The sequence below is a fragment of the Ovis canadensis genome, chromosome 16 (genome assembly GCF_042477335.2).
Source record: "Ovis canadensis isolate MfBH-ARS-UI-01 breed Bighorn chromosome 16, ARS-UI_OviCan_v2, whole genome shotgun sequence".
Classification (NCBI taxonomy): domain Eukaryota; kingdom Metazoa; phylum Chordata; class Mammalia; order Artiodactyla; family Bovidae; genus Ovis; species Ovis canadensis.
Window position 1 is genome coordinate 69,784,043 of NC_091260.1, and position 21,056 is coordinate 69,805,098.

At 44.8% G+C, this 21,056-nt stretch overlaps 1 protein-coding gene across 1 annotated transcript in view; it reads left to right on the forward strand.

Moving 5' to 3' along the window:
• MYO10 (myosin X) overlaps positions 1 to 21,056 on the forward strand; it is a 262,216-nt gene that overhangs the window by 224,055 nt on the left and 17,105 nt on the right. The window contains exons 22-30 of the mRNA XM_069556123.1: positions 3,910 to 4,016; positions 4,796 to 5,029; positions 6,044 to 6,089; positions 7,112 to 7,969; positions 8,848 to 8,971; positions 12,636 to 12,879; positions 16,235 to 16,330; positions 19,260 to 19,353; positions 20,267 to 20,322. Coding sequence (XP_069412224.1) covers positions 3,910 to 4,016; positions 4,796 to 5,029; positions 6,044 to 6,089; positions 7,112 to 7,969; positions 8,848 to 8,971; positions 12,636 to 12,879; positions 16,235 to 16,330; positions 19,260 to 19,353; positions 20,267 to 20,322 — 1,859 coding nt within the window. The remainder of the gene's footprint in view (positions 1 to 3,909; positions 4,017 to 4,795; positions 5,030 to 6,043; positions 6,090 to 7,111; positions 7,970 to 8,847; positions 8,972 to 12,635; positions 12,880 to 16,234; positions 16,331 to 19,259; positions 19,354 to 20,266; positions 20,323 to 21,056) is intronic.

The following is a 21,056-nucleotide window of genomic DNA, read 5'->3' on the forward strand; positions in this document are numbered from 1 at the left end:
AGGAGTTAAATTTTAACTGGTGACACATTGGCAGTAGAATGGAGGCTTATCATTTTATGTAAATATTAGGAAGTAAATGTAAACATGGAGAGCATTTGAATTGTATCTGCTAAAGAGCTTTGACCTTGACCAACTTTTGACTTAATTATATGCTAGCAGTGTTTCTGTCTGTGCTACTGCCAGAGGTCTTTTCATTTAAACCTTTAAACCACTAAGGAACATCGGATAAGAAGTTTCTGTCGACACTTACATGGTAGAGGAAACTGTGGGCAGCGCTGTAGTCAGAAAATTCAACATGGCACCAGGTCTGAATACACAGGCTTAAAAACATCTAGTTGTCGGAAGGCAAGGATTCGTATCTGCTGGGGAAGCACCCCTAAAGAAGACAGGAGGCTAGCTGAGCCCCTGGAGCAGCCCAAGCAGGGCATGTGATGTGTGTCCCCACTGAGAAGCTGAGTTTAGGGAGGCAGAGATGGACAGCTGCTCCCCTCTTTTTTTTCCTGGCTTAGACTTTTCCCTCTGCCCTGTGACTCCAGGACGTTGCACTTTTCCGGTCACCTGGACTACGCTGCCAGACCTTACTTCTTCTGTGGCAATAAAGTCTGCAAGAGGTGTGCTAAAAAGACATGTTTATTAGAATAATCCATAGGCTCTTAAGCTATCTAAAGAAAGAATTTTTTTTTTTTAAAGAGCCACAGGAAAATATTCATATTGGGTAGTGAGTCAAGGTTGGCTGAGCAGCCCCCTGAGTGGGTGTTGACCTTTCCTAAGCTGTTTGATGATTCCCGACAAGGACCTCCACTCACAGCAGCTGGATCCTGCTAACTTTATCTTGGCTGTGTCCTGGGAACATGGTGACGTGGCAAAAGACACCCTGCGCTGGAAGAACTGGCATCAATTCCCACATGTCACTGCGTAAATTCAGGGTAGATGTTCTTAATGAAGCCAAGTCAGGTCTCTAAAGCATTTTGCTCCATTTTCCATTATGGAAAGAGAATCTAGATAAAGATGTGGATGTAAATCTAATGGGCAGAGCAGAGAGCTCTCTTTGATGGGCATGAAACTAAAACAGGTATTTCTCTGATTCTGATCCAATCAAGAGAGTCTTTAGACCTCTGATACAGTGTAAAACGCTTTCCCCTTCATATTGTCGTTGTTCAGTCACTAAGTCATGTTCGATTCTCTTAACCCCATGGACTGCCGCAGGCCAGACCTCCCTGTTCCTCACTGTCTCCCAGAGTTTGCCCAAGTTCACGTCCATGGTCAGTGATGCTACTGCCTCATCCTCTGCTGCCTTCTTCTCCTCCTGGCTTCAGTCTTTCCCGGCATCAGGGTCTTTTACAATGAGTTGGCTCTTCACATTAGATGGCCGAAGTATTGGAACTTCAGCTTTAGAATCAGTCCTTCCAATGAGTATTCAGGATTGATTTCCTTTAGGATTGACTGCTTTGCTCTCCTTGCAGTCCAAGGGACTCTTGGGAGTCTTCTCTGGCACCACAGTTTGAAAGCATCAATGGTGATCGGCCTTCTTTATGGTCCAACCATCACATTCCTGGGGTTCCCTGATAGCTCCGTTGGTAAAGAACCCACCTGCAATGCAGGAGACCCTAGTTCGATTCCTGGATCAGGAAGATCCACTGGAAATGGGATAGGCTACCCACTCCAGTATTCTGGCCTGGAGAATTCCATGGACTGTGTAGTTAGTCCATGGGGTTGCAAACAGTCAGACACGACTGAGCAACTTTCACTTTCTTTCTTTCTCACATCCCTACTTGACTACTGGAAGCACCAGAGCTTTCACTATATGGACCTTTGTCAGCAAGATGATGTCTTTGCTTTTTATACGCTGTCTAGGTTTGTCATAGTTTTCCTTTTAAGAAGCAAGCATCTTTTTCCTTCATAAAGCTTCCTGTTTGTTCGTATGATAAATATATGGCTCTTTGGAATTACCACTTTTGTTTTATTATGTCACCACCACCATCATCACTCTTCATCAAGATTTAACTTTAGTAATTCCATGGGGGTCCAGCAGTTACAGCTTCACGTCCACTGTAAGGGGCTCAGGTTTGATGCCTGGTCAGGGAACTAAAATCTGGAATCCCATGCCACACAGCTCCGCCAAAAGAAAAAAAAGTAAATGGCGAATGTTAAAAAAGAAAAAAAGACTTTATTACTTTTTCTTTTAAACAGTAAGCAGAAGCATTTGAGTAAGCTCCTTAATGTAGAAGAGTCATCTCAAAGAGAAGTTTAAATATTTCTTTGAGGTCCAGTCTTGGTGAAAACTGCTGCTGACCCATGGTTTTGGTAGAGATTCATATTTCTGGAAACTTTTTATCATTATCAAACAAACACAGTTTATGCTTGTAGCTTCTGCTTTTTACTGTGTGTGTGTGTTTTTTTGTTTTTGTTTTTTTTTTTACTAACCTTGCAGTCTCTTTATGCATCAGTGGAGCATATTACTTGCAATTGTAGGAAGAGCATTGTATGAAAAGGTTTTTTGGGAGAGGTATTGTGGGAGAGTTTTACAAATGCTCAGAAATCCACAGCAGGAGTAGGTAAGGTTTCTGTGAGTCACATGGTGGTAGAATTCTTTATTTGCTTTTTTGCTCAAATGTCTTGGAAGAAACAGAGCAGAAAGTCTGGAAGAATGTGCCATCAGGGGACATGATGCATCGTCATAGGCCAGAATGAGTCACAGGAGCATAAGTCAAGAAATCATGAATGAGGGAGTGTGTCATTTAACCCCTGACCAGTATTTGGGATTAGTTTTTTTAGGTAATAATTCAAAACTTCTTAGATGTGCATCACATTGGAAACTACAAAATTAAAAGCTCCCGTGACTGAAAAGTGAAAGTGTTAGTTGCCCAGTCATATCCAACTGTATGTGACCCCATGGACTTTAGCCTGCCAGGCTCTTTTGTCCATGGAATTCTCCAGGCAAGAATACTGGAGTGGGTAGCCATTCTCTTCTCCAGGAGATCTTACCAGCTTAGGGATGGAACCTGGGTCTTCTGCATTGCCAGTGGATTCTTCACTGTCTGAGCCAACAGGGACGCCCTGCCATGATTGAGGGGAGGGTCTTTTATTTTCACACTTTTTCAAATATTACGGATTCTGATACAAATGCCAGTTACCAGCACACTTATTTTATGTAAATGACAAGCTTAGTATTGAAGTCCCCATAGCCAGAAACGGGCCAACAGATAGCTCCCATCTGTTTAGTCCTGATTCTGATTGTCTTGGGCTGTAACGTCAATGATTCAGTGCTCATTTCAAACAGTTTACAGAATTACTCTTAAATGTCAATTTTTTATGTGCTTTATTTTTGAGGCCAAGAAGCTTGATTGTAATTACTTGACAGCGTAAAGAGAGACTTTCCACATGATGACAAATAACAAATAACAAATAACAAATGTTTTACAAAAGTCTTGGTTATTTTCCCCTCCGTTTCTTTCTTTCATCAGGGAGTCTTTTCATGCCTCTTGTTACTTAGTGTAGACTAGTGCTGGTCCCTGAACTGTTTGCTCTGGCCCACGATGAGATAAGTGTTTATAAACTTCAGTGGCAATTTCGCAGTCATTTTATGCCTGTTGAACTAATAATAACCAAAAAAGTAGGACTTCTATGTTAAATATCCTTTAGTTTTTTTTCTTTCTGGTAATATATTTTTGACCACATTTTACAAAAGTCTTAGTCTTTGACAGATGGAATATTAAAAAAATCCTTTCCCCACTGGGAATTTGAGATTCCCTTTGCTGGGCAGCATTGTTTTTTGTGTTTGGAGGAAAAATCGGAGAGAGAAAACAGCCTTACCGTCCCCCCCACCCCAAAACGATCTCTGACTCAGAGAGGCCTTCCCTATACCTGCCGCATTTCTGCGGTTGTGACATGTCACTCCCTCCTGGGCAGGTCTTCCTTCGTGAGTCCTTGGAGCAGAAACTGGAGAAGCGGCGGGAAGAGGAGGTGACGCGGGCGGCCATGGTGATCCGGGCCCACGTCTTGGGCTACTTGGCGAGGTAAGAAGTGTGCGGAGGGGAGGGGGGGTGTCTAGCATGTTTCACCCAGTGGTGCTGGCTGTTATATGCTTTCATTTAAAATAGACCCAGGCGGTTTCTTATCAGGACCAGGCTAAGTAGAGGGCCAGGGCAGCACTCCTAATTGGTGATGGCCAGTTAGCTTGACCTGGGCAGGAAGTGGGAACAGGGGCTTGTGATGTCTCAGAGCGGTAGCGTCTCTAGGGGGCACTGGGCGGGGTATTTAAATAGTTTCCCTAGTTCCTTGGAGCCATATACTGAAGCCACAGGCAGCTTGCCTGTTTACTTTGGTGTTGACCCCTGGGGTCCACAGCGGCCCACTCTCCCGGGCTGGTCCGCTGGTCATCATCTCATCATCATACATTACATTTTCTCGAACATAAAAACCATCCTGCTGTGGTGAATCCTTTTTCCTTTTGCTCCCAAGAACAGCAGAAAGTATCACATCCCTTGGTTCTGTTTACAGCCTCACTTCCTGCCTGGACTTTGCAGTCAGTTCTTAGGAGCGATGTGTTTATGTAGCCAATATGATGGCAGGCTTCTTGCTTGAGTTCTGTTATTATTCTTTTGTTTTCCTTCTGTTTTGCCCACAAGGGCCTGCTCATTGGCTCCCGGTAATGAGTCCCAGTAATGAGTGGATCAGCCCCAAATAAGGTCCTGCTCTCTTGTCGTGTAACATTAATGTAAACTCCTGTGAAGAGCTCGTGGCCTCATTCCGTCCTCAGCGATACTGTTGTGCTGTTTTCGTTCCCGTTTTTCAGAAAGCAATACAAGAAGATCCTTGATTGTGTAGTGATCATTCAGAAGAACTACAGGGCCTTCCTCCTGAGGAGGAGATTTTTGCACCTGAAAAAAGCAGCTGTGGTTTTCCAGAAGCAACTCCGAGGTCAGATTGCCAGAAGAGTTTACAGACAGCTGCTGGCGGAGAAACGGGCAGAGGAGGAAAAGAGGAAACGGGAAGAGGAAGAAAAGAGGAAACGGGAGGAGGAAGAAAGGTATGGACTTTCCTTATTTGCATGAAACAGACAGGACACCTTTGGAGTTTTTATGCTCTGGATCCAGCCTTGAGGCTGTAATTCCCAGAGCATGCTGCTGGAAACAGTACCTTTTGGTGGGTCGGATAAAATTCCTTGGCATCACTGAAGACCCAGTTTCATGCATATTTTTATTCATGCAAAGAATAGCTGTCTGTACTGCCCAAGGAAGACACCCCATTCATCCTTCACGCCTTTTAAGTCATCTTTAGCAAAGCTTTTGTTGACAAGTTCACTGTTAGCTCCTAGTAATGGTAGATGCCATTCTTGTAGCTGTTAACGGTGAGTTTAGCTTGATTTAAGGGTTTGGGAGGGATCGTTGACTTAATTATTGCTAGGTTTTTGTTTTTTTTTTTTAAGGTTTATTTATTGCTGAGCTGGGTCTTCATTGCCGCCTTCAGGCTTTCTCTAGTTGCAGGGAGCAGGGCTATTCTGCAGTGTGTGGGCTTCTGATTTCTCTTATGGTGGGGCACAGCTCTAGGCTCGCAGGCCTTAGTAGTTATGGCACACAGGCTTAGTTGCTCTGCACCATGTGAAATCTTCCTGGACTAGGGATCGAACCCAAGTCTCCTGCTTTGGCAGGTAGATTCTTTACCACTAGAGCACCACGGAAGCCCAGTTAGTGCTCGTTTTGAGATGTCTATGTGAATAGAGTTGGCACATATGCAATGATGTGGAAAACTGGGAGATGGGATCACAGTAATCTATGTTCCTCTGGAAACCATTTGAATATTTGTTTTATGTGGATTTTATTGACTTTTCGAGCATGCTACTAAAGCGTGCCCCTCAACTGCTGAACAAGCATTTGTAGCTTGTGCATCAGCTGAATGCGCCAGAAGCTTAGTTTTGTGACTTGTTTTTTAAATAATAATCTTGGGGGGAAAAAACCTTGGCTTTCTGAAAAGTGGTTCTCAGATTTTTTTTTTTTATTGCTTTCATTTATTTTCACTGTCTTTTTTTCTTGACTATTTTTAGAGAAAGAGAGAGGGAACGAAGAGAAGCGGAGCTTCGCGCCCAACAGGTGAAAAACGCCGTGACCACGTGGCATCTTGTCTGTTACCTTCCCACTACTGGCACTTTTGGAGGAGGAAATGGCACCCCACTCCAGTATTCTTGCCTGGAGAATCCCATGGACAGAGGAGCCTGGCAGGCTACAGTCCATGGAGTCACAAAGAGTCAAACTCAACTGAGTGACTAACAGTTTCACTGACACTTTGCCTCAGGGACGAGAAACTAAAATAATGATATAGGGAGAAGGATTCAAAACTAAAGACACAGGAAGAAGGATTTTAGAGGAGATGTTTCTGTTGCCATTTTTAACCCATTACAGTTGGGTAAAAATGTGTGAATGTCTTCAGATTTTTTGTGCCAGTCACAAAAGCATGCTAGCTCTAAACCGGTAGCACCACTGTACTAATTTGCTCAGACTGCTATAATATATAGTGCCACAGCCCGGAGGGAATTAAACAAAAGAAATCGATTGTGTCACAGTTCTGCAGGCTACAAATCCAAGATAAGTTTCTGCAAGGGCTGGTTTCTTCTGAAGCTTCTCCCTGTAGGTTCGTGGCGTGTCATTTACATGTTCTTACACCTAAGTGCATACTTCCCTGGTGTCTGTGTGTGTGTCCCCTCTTATCAGGACATCAGTTAGATTGGCTTAGAGCCCTACCTTGGGGCCTCACTGTAACTTTATCACTTCCTTAAGGTCCTGTCCCCATATCCAGGCGTATTCCAACGGTCCTGGGGGTTAGACTACAGAGGATGAGATGGTTGGATGGCATCACTGATTCAATGAACATGAGTTTGGGTAAACTCCAAGAGCTGGTGATAGACAGGGAAGCCTGGTGTGCTGCAGTCCATGGGGTCACAGTCAGACATGACTGAGCCACTGAACTGAACTGAACTTAGGGCTTCACATGACAGTTTGGCAGAGGGAGGGGTGCAGGTCAGCCCACAGCGGGCCCCATCGCATCATGCAGGAGGGCCGCTGCCCCCCTTCTCTGCAGTGTCACTTCCTGACCTCTTCCTTCCTCCGGGATCCAGGAGGAAGCAGCCCGGAAGCAGCGGGAACTGGAAGCCTTGCAGCAGGAGAGTCAGAGGGCAGCAGAGCTGAGCCGGGAGCTGGAGAAGCAGAAGGAGAACAAGCAGGTGGAGGAGATCCTGCGGCTGGAGAAGGAGATCGAGGACCTGCAGCGCATGAAGGAGCGGCAGGAGCTCTCCCTGACCGAGGCGTCCCTGCAGAAGCTGCAGCAGCTGCGGGACGAAGAGCTGCGGCGGCTGGAGGACGAGGCCTGCCGCGCCGCCCAGGAGTTCCTGGAGTCGCTCAACTTCGACGAGATCGACGAGTGCGTCCGCAACATTGAGCGCTCGCTGTCGGTGGGGAGCGGGTGCGCGGGCGAGCAGGCTGCTGGGGCAGAGAAGCCTAGCTTCAACTTCAGCCAGCCCTACCCGGAGGAGGAGGAGGTGGACGAGGGCTTTGAGGCTGACGACGATGCGTTCAAGGACTCGCCCAACCCCAGCGAGCACGGCCACTCGGACCAGCGCACCAGCGGCATCCGGACCAGCGACGAGTCCTCGGAGGAGGACCCCTACATGAACGACACCGTGGTGCCCACCAGCCCCAGCGCCGACAGCACCGTGCTGCTGGCCCCCTCGGAGCACGACTCCTCTGCCGGGGAGTCTACCTACTGCCTGCCCCAGACCCCGGGGGCCCTGCCCGCCCCAGAGGGCGACTACGATTACGATCAGGACGACTACGAGGACGGCGCCATCACCTCCGGCAGCAGCGTGACCTTCTCCAACTCCTGCAGCAGCCAGTGGTCCCCAGACTACCGATGCTCCGGGGGCACCTACAACAGCTCCGGGGCCTACCGGTTCAGCTCGGAGGGCGCCCAGTCCTCGGTGAGTACCCACTGGCCTGGTGCCACCCACTTCCTCACCCCCCGCCCCCTGCCGGCCCTCACTGGGCTGGAAGTTGTCTGTCATCCACGCCCTTGTTGCACCCTCCCAGGGATGAAGACATCCCCCCCACAGGATGGGCCAAAGGCAGGCTCTTAGAGCTGGTCTGAGACCCATCTCTCTTGCCAGAAGCAATTGGGTGAGAAAATGGGCCTATTGGAGCTTCAACACAAAACCCAGAGAACTGCATTTTGCCCAAAGTCTAAGAAAACTGGCATGCTCAGTGGAGAATTTGGCCGGTGTCTGTCCTGGCTTTGCAGGAGGTTGGGAAATAAGGCCCACTGTAATCTCTAATGAGGCTCACCAGGGACCTTTCAGAGAAAGCTCCAGACAGTAGCTTCAGACTCACTGCAGGATATTGTATATTGTTCTCATTTTAAGAGAGGAAACTTTGCAGGCTTCAGCAGCCCCTTTCTAGCTTCTGGATTTATTTGTAGTTTACTTTTTTTTTTCTTTCTTTTCATTGACCATGTGTTAAATACTGTCTGGACTTTTCTAAGATTTGAAGATACATTTAGCACAGTAACCTAGAGGAGATTAACTCTTGAGTGGTTTGTAGTAGTGTTGTACTTAGAGTCTTGGGATTAAACTATGTCTCGTGTGCTCCATCTCAAGCCCACCGACCACTCTTCACCAGCAGTCAGTATTTCGTAATTCTGAATTCTTTTGATGACCACACTCCATTGTATTGTGACAAATCGGCCTGTGGCTTCTTTGTCAATTACTTTTATTTTTTCAGTGTTGATCTGTGCTGGGCATTTCCGGTGATTGTTTTCTGTCCTTTGGCTCACTGTTGGCTCTCTCTCTCTCTCCTGGTTCAGTTTGAAGATAGTGAAGAGGACTTCGATTCTCGGTTTGATACAGATGATGAGCTTTCGTACCGGCGGGACTCTGTGTACAGCTGTGTCACGCTGCCTTACTTCCATAGCTTCCTGTACATGAAAGGTATGACCTGCAGCCGTCCTGGTACCTGGGTTAGGGGGTGAAGCGATGGGAAACCGAGGCTGATGGAAGGGGGACAGGGAAAATCGCCCCACATCCCCCTTCCCTGGTGTTAGGTCCTGTCGGGTGGATGGAGGGGACACCATGGTGGTGTGACATTGGTGACCCGATCAGACTGCATAAGGACGAAGGGTCTGCAGCCACCATCACCGTTTTCAAGCCATCTCTCTCTGTCGCCTCCATGTTTCATGTGTTTGTGTTAGTCAGTCGTGTCCAACTCTTTATGACCCCATAGGCTGTAGCCCACCAGGCTCCTCTGTCCATGGAATTCTCCAGGCAAGAATACTGGAGTAGGTTGCCATTTCCCTCCTCCAGGGGATCTTCCCAACCCAGAGACTGAACCCAGGTCTGCTGCATTGCGGGCAGATTCCTTACCGTCTGAGCCACCAGGGCAGCCCTTCGCATCTCCTATCTGTGCTGGCTTCCTCCCTCCCTTTCTCTGTGCCTACATCTTTTCCCCTCTCTCTCTTTCTTAAACACGTGTACAGACACACTTGTGTGCTGCTGCTGTGGTTGGTGCGGCATTATTATTTCCCATTCCAATAATAAAGCTGCATTTTTGCCTCCATTATTATTTCCCATTACAATAATTAAAGCTGCATTTTTGCCTCCCATAGGAGTCTTAGAGACCCCGGAGGGATGTCTTATACACGGAAAAGTAAAGATCTGAGAGTGGGTCGCCCCTGGCTTGAACTGCCTTTGACATCTACTGTCTGTCCCTTGCTCGTGATGAGAATTTTAATTCTATTTTCTCATTGCCATGGAACTTGGAATGTATTGAACTGGATCTTGATGCTTGGGGACCTTGAAGCACCCTCCTTCTGGAAAAGTACTTAATCAGGACCTTGTCCCTGTGGCTTATTCATGTTCTCGACCTTGACTTCCAAATCAGTGAGAGGGATCGAGAGAAAGCATAATCATCACCAGTTTTATGTAGGTCATCAAAAGAGGGCATTGTCTGGCTTCTCGCTTGGCCCTGGACTGGATGAAGGGAGAGGCCACGTCTTGTGGGTCGGGTGGAGATAACAAGACCCACCCTCCCCAGGTGGTTTAGATTCTTTGTGTTTTCTCTGACCCTTTGTTTCTGTGCTTTGCCTTTGCTTCTCTTTTCTGTTGGGATATTTTTCTTTTCTCATATCTCTTTTGTTCTCCTTAATACTTTTTCTGTGTGTTCATTTTTTTTTTCTTTTAACTTGGTTTCTTTTTACTTCACTTTCCTTCTTTGACATCTGTGTAGCTGCTAACATCAGTCACTTACTTTTCAAATGTCTGCTGTTCTCAGCCTCAAAGGGCTCATGGAAACCTCTCCAGGTTTGTTTTAGAGGAGATCTTCCTATTGGTGAAAGGTACTTGTTGATGGAAATTCTTATAGTTGCGTTGGGATGAAAAAGATTGAGGAATTCTAACCAAATAATCGAGTGTTCATTGGATGAGGAAAAAAAATGTCTTCACAGAGCAGAGTCTAATAATGTAGTAAGTATCTAATCATAGCATTTTAAGATTTTCTCATGCATTTCCTGGAATAAAGATAAACTTTTTATTATCCTTGTATTTTCCTCACCCCCTAATTAATCTAGTTCTCTAAGTTAGCTTAAAAATTCCCTGTAAATCACTCTTAATTGTAATATATAGCATTCATTTATTATATAATTGTCTTGATTAAAACAAATAAGATTATGAAAAAGTAAATATACATTCAGAGCACTCAGATCCCAACATTAAAGCGTTAAAAGCTCAAGAAGGTAAGCAAGTGAACTTTTGGCAAACTCATCTCTTAATAAAAAAATTATTGTGTAACTGCATCACCATTTAATCTCCGATACATTGTTGTTTGATGTTTAATAAGGCCTTAAGTTGTGACCAAAAGTTTCAAAGAAACGAGTGATAAGGCAAACCTAACCATCAGATTATATTCTGTGAGTGTAAATCAGTTTGCACCAGCCTAATAACCTCCTGAAGGTGTTCACAGTCAGGAAACTAAGAACACTGATCAGATTCTCTAGATGAAATATGAAGGGAGCCCCCGGAAAAGGGGAGGGAGGGCTGGGCGTGAGTCCCATCGATAACAGAAGCACAACAGAGTGACTGGTGGTGATGACTGTTGTAATCCATGTCTTTGAAACAACTGTGAATAACCCTTATCATTCAAAGACGATAAGATAATAGGATAACTTTGTACCGCAGTTTCCTCTTGGCTTATTTTGAGAAACTTAGATTAAAGCCACAAATCAAGAAGGAAAAGAAGTTTTCTTCTGGTAGTTCTTGGCAAGTTTGTTGTTTGTTAGGAAACAGCTCTGGTGCTTGGCATGAGCACAAAGGCTTGTCAGCTAGGTAAGCAAGACATTCTCTAGATAGGAGACTGGGCTGCCGTCTGTACAAGTCAGTGAAACACGTGAGCTTTGCAGCGCACACACAAACCAGCATTATCTTTGCTTCTCTTGTTCCACTGTGAGATTGAGATCTGTGATCACTGAGCAACCATTGAAAAAATTAATCTGAGAATGTCTGTTTTAAATATATTTCTAATCTGTAAAAGGAAAGCATTTCCTCTATATTCATTTTCAGTATCCACATTTAGATACTCTTTATTTGTGTTACTGGGGGATCAAGGAGATAACTTATGGACATTTTACAGTTATTGAAGTATATGTGGCATTCTTCGGTGGATTTGTTAAAACAGATTCGTGACTCATGGTGGCAAAATGTCACTCTTGAGTGTCTTTGGAATCTAAGAATAATAAAATCCTGCTGGAAGGCTATTAGAAATATTTTTTATGTTGTAAAAGATAATATCTGTATATCCTGGTCTAGTTTCCTTCAACCAGATTTATTTCCATGAAAGAAATTATAGCTAAATTCTCATGTTCACGGTGCTATCACAGTTTAGAGTCTTTGTTTTGTAGTCTAAATTTTATATCTTGTACATGTAAACCATTTTCAGATAATGATGCCTTTCTCTGAAAAGATGTTTATTGGAAAAAGGGCACATGTTATTTTCCTATGTAAGAGTTTATTGCTGAACTCCTGAATCTTACAGATGTTGTTCCTCTCACATTGACTAAACTAAGAAAGAAAGTGTTAACTTGGACACAGTTGTAAACTAATTTCCCCTCCCTGTGGTGTCTGGACAGAAACACGATCCATAAGTATGGAAATGGTTCTCCCTCACCCTCTGCCCTGACCCCCATGGTCCTGCCTCACTCCAGGGTTAGAATATCAGTCCCTTTGTAGTCTTGGTGTTAAGCTCCTCACCAAGATTTCTAAGCTAAGTGAGTAGGAACTTCTTTGGAAATAAGGAAAGATTATATTTCTTTTTTTGGCTGAATCTAATTGTGTGCAAGATCTTAGTTGGAAGTGCAGTGTCTTAACCAATGGACCACCCAGGAAGTCCCAGGAAGGCTTCTGATGTAATTCAAGCAAGCCAGTGTGGTCCCTACCCTGTTCCCCCTGAACATGACCCTGCAGTGCTATGATCCATCGTTGGGAGCATGTCTAAAGGGAGGACATTTGGTGCAAAGTTAAGGATGGGCTGAACCTAAGACCTATTGATCTTAACATCCAACTTGATGAACTTTCCTCAAAACCCTCCCTTCCCACCCGAACCCAGGTGGCCTCATGAACTCCTGGAAGCGCCGCTGGTGCGTGCTCAAGGACGAGACGTTCCTGTGGTTCCGCTCAAAGCAGGAGGCCCTCAAGCAAGGCTGGCTGCACAAGAAGGGCGGTGGCTCCTCCACCCTGTCCAGGAGAAACTGGAAGAAGCGCTGGTTCGTCCTCCGCCAGGCCAAGCTGATGTACTTCGAGAATGACAGCGAGGAGAAGCTCAAGGGCACCGTGGAGGTCCGGGCAGCCAAGTACGTTGATGGGCCCTGGCAGGGGCTTGGGGCTGCTTTGTCAAGTAGGTCCCTGACTCCAGGCTGACTGGGACATGTTCTCTGAAGCAGTAGGTTGGAGGAGGTGATCGAGAGTCCTCACCATTCCTTTCAGTGGGTTGAATTATTAGGAAATTAGAGAAATAAGACCATCTGGGAAAATTCACTTGAGTTTTCAAACATTCAGCTCTGGATTATATGATGCTTGCTGAACATAGAACTAACCTGTTGGAAATGTGATTGGCCGTACACATGACTCATGGTGTGGATATTGATCCCTTGGTTGAGCATCTTGTCATCCTTCTATGGATCAGCCTATCACTTTTATTTCTTCCCATGCCCAGCTGTAGCCAACAGTCCATCTGGAGGGGAGTGAAATGAATCATTTGTGTCCCACCTTTGCTGTGTTCACTGGACCACCAGGGAATTCCCTTCTTCTAGGTTCTTATGAATCAAAGCATTGAACTCTTAAGGGCCTATTGTATTTGTTAAAAATTAAGTAAGGTTTTCAGAAAATACTGAGAATTGAGGAGTAGCTGGTTTTCTGGGATAACTAAATACTGAGCATAAAATTTGGGGATGTCATGTAGCTACTCCCCACTCAAACTGAGCAATCATGTATATTTAGAAAATGGGTAAAAATAAGCTTTGAGAGACTGAATTAACCCCTGAATTCATGAGACCTAAAAACGACATCCTGTTTTTACTCAACCAGCATCAGGAACTTTAGAAAACGGTTCATTGAAAGGTGGAGAGTTTAATCAGTTATGTATTTAATCTTAAGGACAAACACTGAAATTGGAACAAACAGCAAAGTGTTGGAACTTTCGAGGCTGCCCCTTTGGGGTTCCTTAGGAGGATCCCATGTTCCATAGTCAGATGGGCTCGTGGGAATTTGAGTCTGAGTCCTACAAGCGTTTGCAGCGTGGCCCAGCTCTGAGCCTCCTGCAGTCTCCCGCCTGCCGTATACACCACGATGGTCCTCTTTACCCCATAGGCGGGGGGAGTCACAGATGCCAGCAGGCTGAGAGAGACAATTATGGTCGTGAATTTCACCAGTGTAAATTTGCTGGATGTTCCTTTTGTTGCTCACTGTATAGCAAATGAATGCTTAATAGAGCCCTATTCTCCAGGTGTTCTGTAGAAATTATAGAAGTAAGGAAGTGTTAGTTCTTCAGCTGTTGGTCATGTTCTGTAGAGAGAAGGCAATGCGTTGTTAAGGTTTCACCATCATAAAGTTTTCTTCATTTTTTATTTTATTATATAAAAAATACATAGTTTGTATTATAGAAAATTTCAGTCATATGCAAGCATAGGTTGGAGACTAGAATGAAATTCATGTGCTCATTACTCAGCGTTCAGTGGTTACCCACTCCCAGCCAGTGGTGTTTCATTTGTGATCCCACCCTGCTCTTCCCCCCTGCAAATTACATTTTTTGTTGTGGTTGACTGAGCTATGTGACTCATGGTATCTTCGTTCCACAACCAGGGTTTGAACCCACACCCATGGCAGTGAAAACACCCAGTCCTAATCACTGGACTGCCAGGGAATTCCCCAAACTACATTTTTAAAGCAAGCCCTAACCATATCATTTCATTTGTAAATATTTGGTATTCACTTAAAGATTAAAACGTTTTAAAATGTATAATCACAATATTATTATCACATTTAAAAAGGAAAATGAACTCCTTCTGTCATCCAAATTCTAGTCATTATTCAGATTTCCCCAGTTATCTTATAAATGGAGGTGATAGTGTTATTGGTTCGGGTTGGTTTCTTTCTTCGAATCAGAATCCAAATAAGGTTCATAGTTTTTGATCAGCTGACAGATCATAGCCTGTAGTTGATATGCTGTGTTTATTGAGACCCTGACAGTATCATCATCTCCAGGGAAGCTTTTTATAAATGCAAGTCACTGGGTTCTACCCTGAAAAACTCCACCTGGGTTTTCCGAATGTTCCCCAGGATTCTGGTGGACCTGCTGTGGCTCGGAACCATGGCACCCACTCATTTTATACACAAGGTAACTGAGTTCCCAGGAATCTAAGGGGCTGGTCTGGGATGATGTGGTCTGGTTAGATTTACCCTGAAAATTGTCACCCTGCTCCAGAGGCTGCAGTATCAGACATCTGGCTGATCACTCCTCCATCAGTGTCACCTCTCCCACTCTTGAGAAGGCATCACAGACTCCTGTGTGAATTCTGATCTCCTTGGTTTTTCAAAATATTTTATCTTAGTTGTTGTTCTTCAGTTGCCAAATTATGTCCAACTCTTTGCAACCCCAGGGACTACAGCACTCCAGGCTTCCCTGTCCTTTACCATCTCCCAGAGTTTGCTCAAACTCATGTCCATTGAGTCGGTGATGCTATCCAACCATCTCATCCTCTGTCGCTCCCTTCTCCTCCTGCCCTCCATCTTTCCCAGCATCACAGTCTTTTCCAGTGAGTGGGGTGTTCACATCAGGTGGCCAAAGGATTGGAGCTTTAGCTTGAGCATCAGTCCTTCCAATAAGTATTCAGGGTTGATTTCCTTTAAGAAATCTCATCTCAGTGATTCTAGCTAAAAGGTCATACCGTGTTTATTTTTTCTAAGCGGACTGCTGAATGTTCTAGTTGTAAAATAAGTGTTTTACTGGAAACAGCTGTGCTACTTCAGCTGTCAAAGCAAGCTGTCTATATCCCCAACACCCTTCTTCCACAAGGAGATCGCCACCTCTGGTCCCATCCCAACAGCTGCTTGTCTTTTACCCTGCTCTTCTTAGCCTGGTCCACTGAGTTTGAACCTCTAGGGTTGTTTAAGAATGTTAGGATCAGATCCAGGTGGAATTCAGATCTAGAGACACTCAAGTCCTGCTCTTTACCCCGAAGCCCCTAGTGGAAAGAGTGTGCCCTTACCAGAGGAAGTCAGAGGTGTCAGCGGCGGCCTTAAACCTTGGTAGAATGCTGTGATGATTGAAAGAGCTCCTGCAGATTGGCTGCAACGTGCGGGTCCTTTACAGAGCAGTGGGGGAACCAAGGGAAGGTACAGGCAGACTGGGGCACCTGAACTGGGTGGGCCTTGCGTGGGCCAGTGGGAGAAGAGAGGCCCCTCCCTAGAGAAGTCAAGGATGCCCTTAACCCCATTCCCACCTCTCCACACCCCCTCCAGCAGACCCCTCCATTTTCGAGCAAGAAGGAGTCTTCCACCCCCAGAGGCCCCTTCATCATTTCTCAAAGTGAAAAGGCTGAAAGGATTGGTGTCTGATTTTTCAGTTACTGTGAAATTTCTCTTCTTGCCCCTCCTTAAGCATTCATTCTCTGTTCCCGATCTGCGTTGGGGGCTTGTGTTTCCCTGCAGGGAGATCATAGATAACACCAGCAAAGAGAACGGGATTGACATCATCATGGCCGACAGGACCTTCCATCTGATCGCGGAATCCCCAGAAGACGCCAGGTGAGGCGCTGTGCTGTCAACTCGGTCGTAACTACATTCTCGTTCCTCTGCCGGCCTGGATGTCACATGGGTCACTGTTGAGCTGACCAGCCCTGGAAAGCTCTTAGCTGATTTTTCTAGTTGGGTATTTCTGATAGGATCGTTGAAGGACTGAGTCAGAAGAGCTGAATGCATTGCATACTTGTCTCCTGGGGACTCTTTCATTGGCTTTATGTCCGTTACAATAACAAAGCACATGGACGTCCAGCTTCACTTGCCACTGGACAGACCCTTTGATGGGTCCCCTCAGGCTTTTACGGTCACCAGCGGCATATGGAAACTGCGCTCCTACACACAGCTGAAAGCCACCCTCTGGAAGCTTCTGAGCTTTGGAAGAGAGCAGCTTCTGTTTGCTTAAGGGTTGAAAAAGCAGGATCATTCACCACTGGCTATTTAAACAAATGCCAGGATTGTGGCTTTTGGGAGGGTGCTTAAGGCTATGACAGTGAAGAATTCCGTGGCTGGAGAGCTAGTTAACACTTAGAGGGAAGTTACTACATTCCAAGCAGTATTCAAAATGCTTCATGTGTACTAACTCATTTAATTCTCACAACAACCCGATGGGGTAGCAGGAGTTACTATTAACCGATTTTATAGCGTAGGAGACAGAGGTACAGAGAAAAGCTAGTATAATCTGTCAAGTAGGGCAAGCTCAGTTCTGTTGAACAGAGGCAGAAAGCCTCCGTTAGGAGCTTAGTCTTCTGACTGAGCTTAGAAGACAGTGGTGTCTCTTATTGGCTGTGGCAGGTTGTCTGACTTTCCTGGACCTCGATGTCCATTGTTATGCCAGTGGGCGCCAATTAAGGACTGGGGTCTGCCGTGGCAGGATCACTCAGGAGAGCCTGTGTCTTGTCTGACCTTGCTGCTTTCTGGGTGTGTTGGGTCAGGTTGGAGCTGCCTGTCATCCAGTGCCAACAAAAGGAGCTCGTCTGAGCTCAACATGCTCATCTGAGCAATGCCACAAAATACCTTCTAATTTATGAGGGTGACATCCTTTGGCCTGTGTTCTTCACTTTTCAGAGCTTCCCTGGTGGCTCAGATGGCTAAGAATCTGCCTGCAATGCAGGAGAACCCAGGTCAGTCCCTGGATTGGGAAGATCCCTTGGAGAAGCAAATGGGAAACCCATTCCAGTATTCTTGCCTGGAGAATTCACTTTTCAGCTCAGAAATCACTAGAATCTTCCAGAGAGTTCTCGGGGCCTTTATGACCCCTTGCCCTTTGGATGTTTCTCTGTTGATACAACACCATGGCAGCAGCATTAAGGGCAAAGAAAATAATTCTTCCCATGGGAACGAACTAAAACCCCCGCTGAGATCCATAAATCATGACACACACTGGAAAAACAAGCAGACCTGGGATTACAACCCCATCATTCTGTCTGAGACTCCTGGAGACCACGTGTGGTTTTCTGCGGTCCAGGGAATGCCCACGGCTTTGCAACTGAATTATAGACCCAGCGCTTGGCAGCAGCCCTGTCTGTTTTGTCCCATAATGAACCTGCTGAATTTAACATTTGGAATATTGTAGCCAAGGAATTTTTGCCCTGACCAGTGGAGCACATTTTTACAAATTCTTTTTTCAGATTCTGAGTTGTACTTGATTTAGGAGAAGAGATTTTTTTAGATTTGAAGGGGTCACCTATACAGATGGAAACTGCAGCAAATTTTGTGTGTGTGTGTCTGTCTGTCTGTCTCTCTGACCCCATGTGACTACATTTTAAATGTATATGTTGCTCAGTGTTTAACTTGGGATGTTTTTGAGCTTTATAAAGTCTTGCCTTTGGATTAATTAGAGTTGACGAACAAATTCATATTAAAATGTTTCCACTGGTCTCCCTAAGAGTCTCTCTGTGTTGAGTATTTATTTTCAAGCTCTTTGTTACATGTTTCTGCTTTAGGAATCACAGAAAATTTTAGTGCTTTGTTATAAATAATTTACATGACTTACCTTTAAATATAGATATTAATTTTTTTTTTACTTAAATATGCCATTGGATACCAAGTAGTTTCTCAGCTTTAGTGTGTATATCTGTCTGATCAGCCCCCTGCAGGAGAAGGATGTCATGGAATCTCACATTCGGTACCTCTCACTTGTAGTTGCTTAGTAAATAATGGATGGATGGATTGACGGGCCAACAGACAACTGGATATGCATAGTCATTTTTCTCAAGCGTGTATTGTATTTGTAGTTACAATATAACATTTGTTCTGCTTGACTTTTCTGGAATTGACCTGTTTTCGTTCATTATCTGAATCTGATGAGGCTGGAAGTACCAAAAACCTTTTGAAATGAAGACAGAAGAGTTCTCTAGTCAAAATAATTTTCTACTTTAGACATTTGTGTTCTGTTTCCAGCTCTCCTATGGTTTCATGCACCTAGGCAGAAATCCTGTCAGGTGTTTGGAAACCTCATCCTGGGACTGAGTAGACACCCAAGATGATGCTCTTATACTATAGGCCTTTTTATCTTGGAATATACTTTTTAAAACTGAGAAGGCACTTGAATGTTCCATAGGTTATAAATAATATCTTCAGTAAAGACTCTTGATCTCAGGGTTTTGTATAGAAATGAGGGTCTCATTTCTTGCTGCCAATTTCTCTAGAAACTCATTATCGCCATTAAATGTCCATGGGAATGTAGGGCAGAGAAAAGGGTTTTCCCACTGATTGGAAGTCACGTCAAATGGTACTTCAAGGTACTTTGGCTGTCTGTCCTACCCTTGCTCCTTTGGTAGTAGTATTTTATCTACATGTACCCGCAAGGAACAGGCAAGTTAAGAAAGTTGCTCAGAGGAGATGTCATTTTCTCAGGGGAGGTGGGACAGGGTGTCCCTGTTTCGTAAGCGCAGAGATTGGCCATCCCCTGACCCTCGCTGTCTCCTTCCCACAGCCAGTGGTTCAGTGTGCTGAGTCAGGTCCACGCGTCCACAGACCAGGAGATTCGGGAGATGCATGATGAGCAGGCCAACCCACAAAACGCTGTGGTATGTAAGCTGCGCTGGGGTGAAGGGAACTTGTGGGCAGTGTTTTTTTTAAGTAAGCAATAGTATAATAATTGGGCTTTCCAGGTGGCTCAGTTGGTAAAGAATCTACCTGCGATTCAAGAGATGCAGGTTTGATCCTTGGGTTGGGAAGATCCCCTGGAGGAGGGCATGGCTACCCACTCCAGTATTCTTACCTGGAGAATCCCCATGGACAGCGGATCCATGTCCTGCGTCATGGAAGGCTACCGTCCATGGGGTCGCAAAGAGTTGGACATGACTAGAGCAACTAGGCACACACATACGCCCTCTATAATAATGAAAGAGAGAAGCAGGAACATTTTGGTAAAAATCATGCAAAATCACAAGAAATTATAGAAGATTGTGAGTAGTAATAGATTACAGTTTGCCCATCTTGAACAAAAAAAATTCCAGTTTTTATGAAATCGTGAAACCGTATTATATTTTCTTCAAAAGATTTACTGAATTACAAACCATATTCATTCTGTCATTGCTCTATCCTACACATGTATGAACAGAGCCACAAAACTATATTTTAGAAGTAGTTTCCTTTTCATGTAAATACAAAATTCAAGATAGATCATAATATAAATCAGAAAATTGGTACGATTGAAAGAAGTTTGTAAATACCCTTTACTGAAAGTATTTTAGGAGCAAGACAGAAAGATTCGCTTATAATTTATTTAATGAGTAGACTGTAGATTCTGCCCTGTCTCAAGGCTGTCTGTACTGAATGAAGGGGAATGTTTCTTTAGATAACTATTACTTCACAGTTAACACAAAAAGGAGCCTTTTTTGTGTGCCTGCTTGGAGAGGCATCATCTAGGGATGTTATCATGATGCGTGCTGGACTCCAGTGGTTCTCTGAGTTTCTCTGCTTTTCGCTCCTTTCCAGGGCACTTTGGACGTGGGGCTGATCGATTCTGTGTGCGCCTCGGACAGCCCAGATAGGTAAGCTCAGTTGTGATGGTTAACAAAAGTACCTGCTTATTACCTGCAGGCACCCACAGGCCTCTATGCTCTAGTCTTGGAGAGGACTCCAGGCTTCGTGTTCCCGCCTGGTCCGCTCCAGCAATCACGGTCTTCCTCTCTGGGTGTCTTTGGTGTGCGGGGGATCAGGGTGAGGGAGACCATGGAAACCTAAATTAGATAATCATAGAGACAAACAGGCTTCCCGGGTGGCCCCGTGGTAAAGAATCTCCCTGCAGTGCAGGAGATGGGGGTTCATCCTGGGAAATCCCAGGGACAGAAGAACCTATGGTCCTCGGAGTCACAAAAGAGTCAGATACAACTAGGCGATTAAACAATAACAACAAGAAAACAGGGAGGAACTTGGGATTCATAGAGGAAGAAAATGCTTGCATCCCAGCGCAGGGGTGGGTGAAGTCCCCCCTTCTATATTTTAATAATGAACTGGAAGAGGATTTTGATGGAAGTTTATATGTAGAGTATTAATAAATTAAACCACAGTCATTTATTTTCCTTGACATGCCTTCCTTACCCATGCCCTTAAAAATAGCATATTTTCAGTTTTGCTTTTTTTGTTTTTGAAGGCAGATCATCTTTGGCAGTGGTCTCAGGGGTCTTTGTACCCAGTGACCATCATCTTTACCATTTTTATTTTGCTTCTCCACTTAAGAATTCTGAGTACAAGTGGAAAGTGACTTCTGCCTTCAGTAACATTG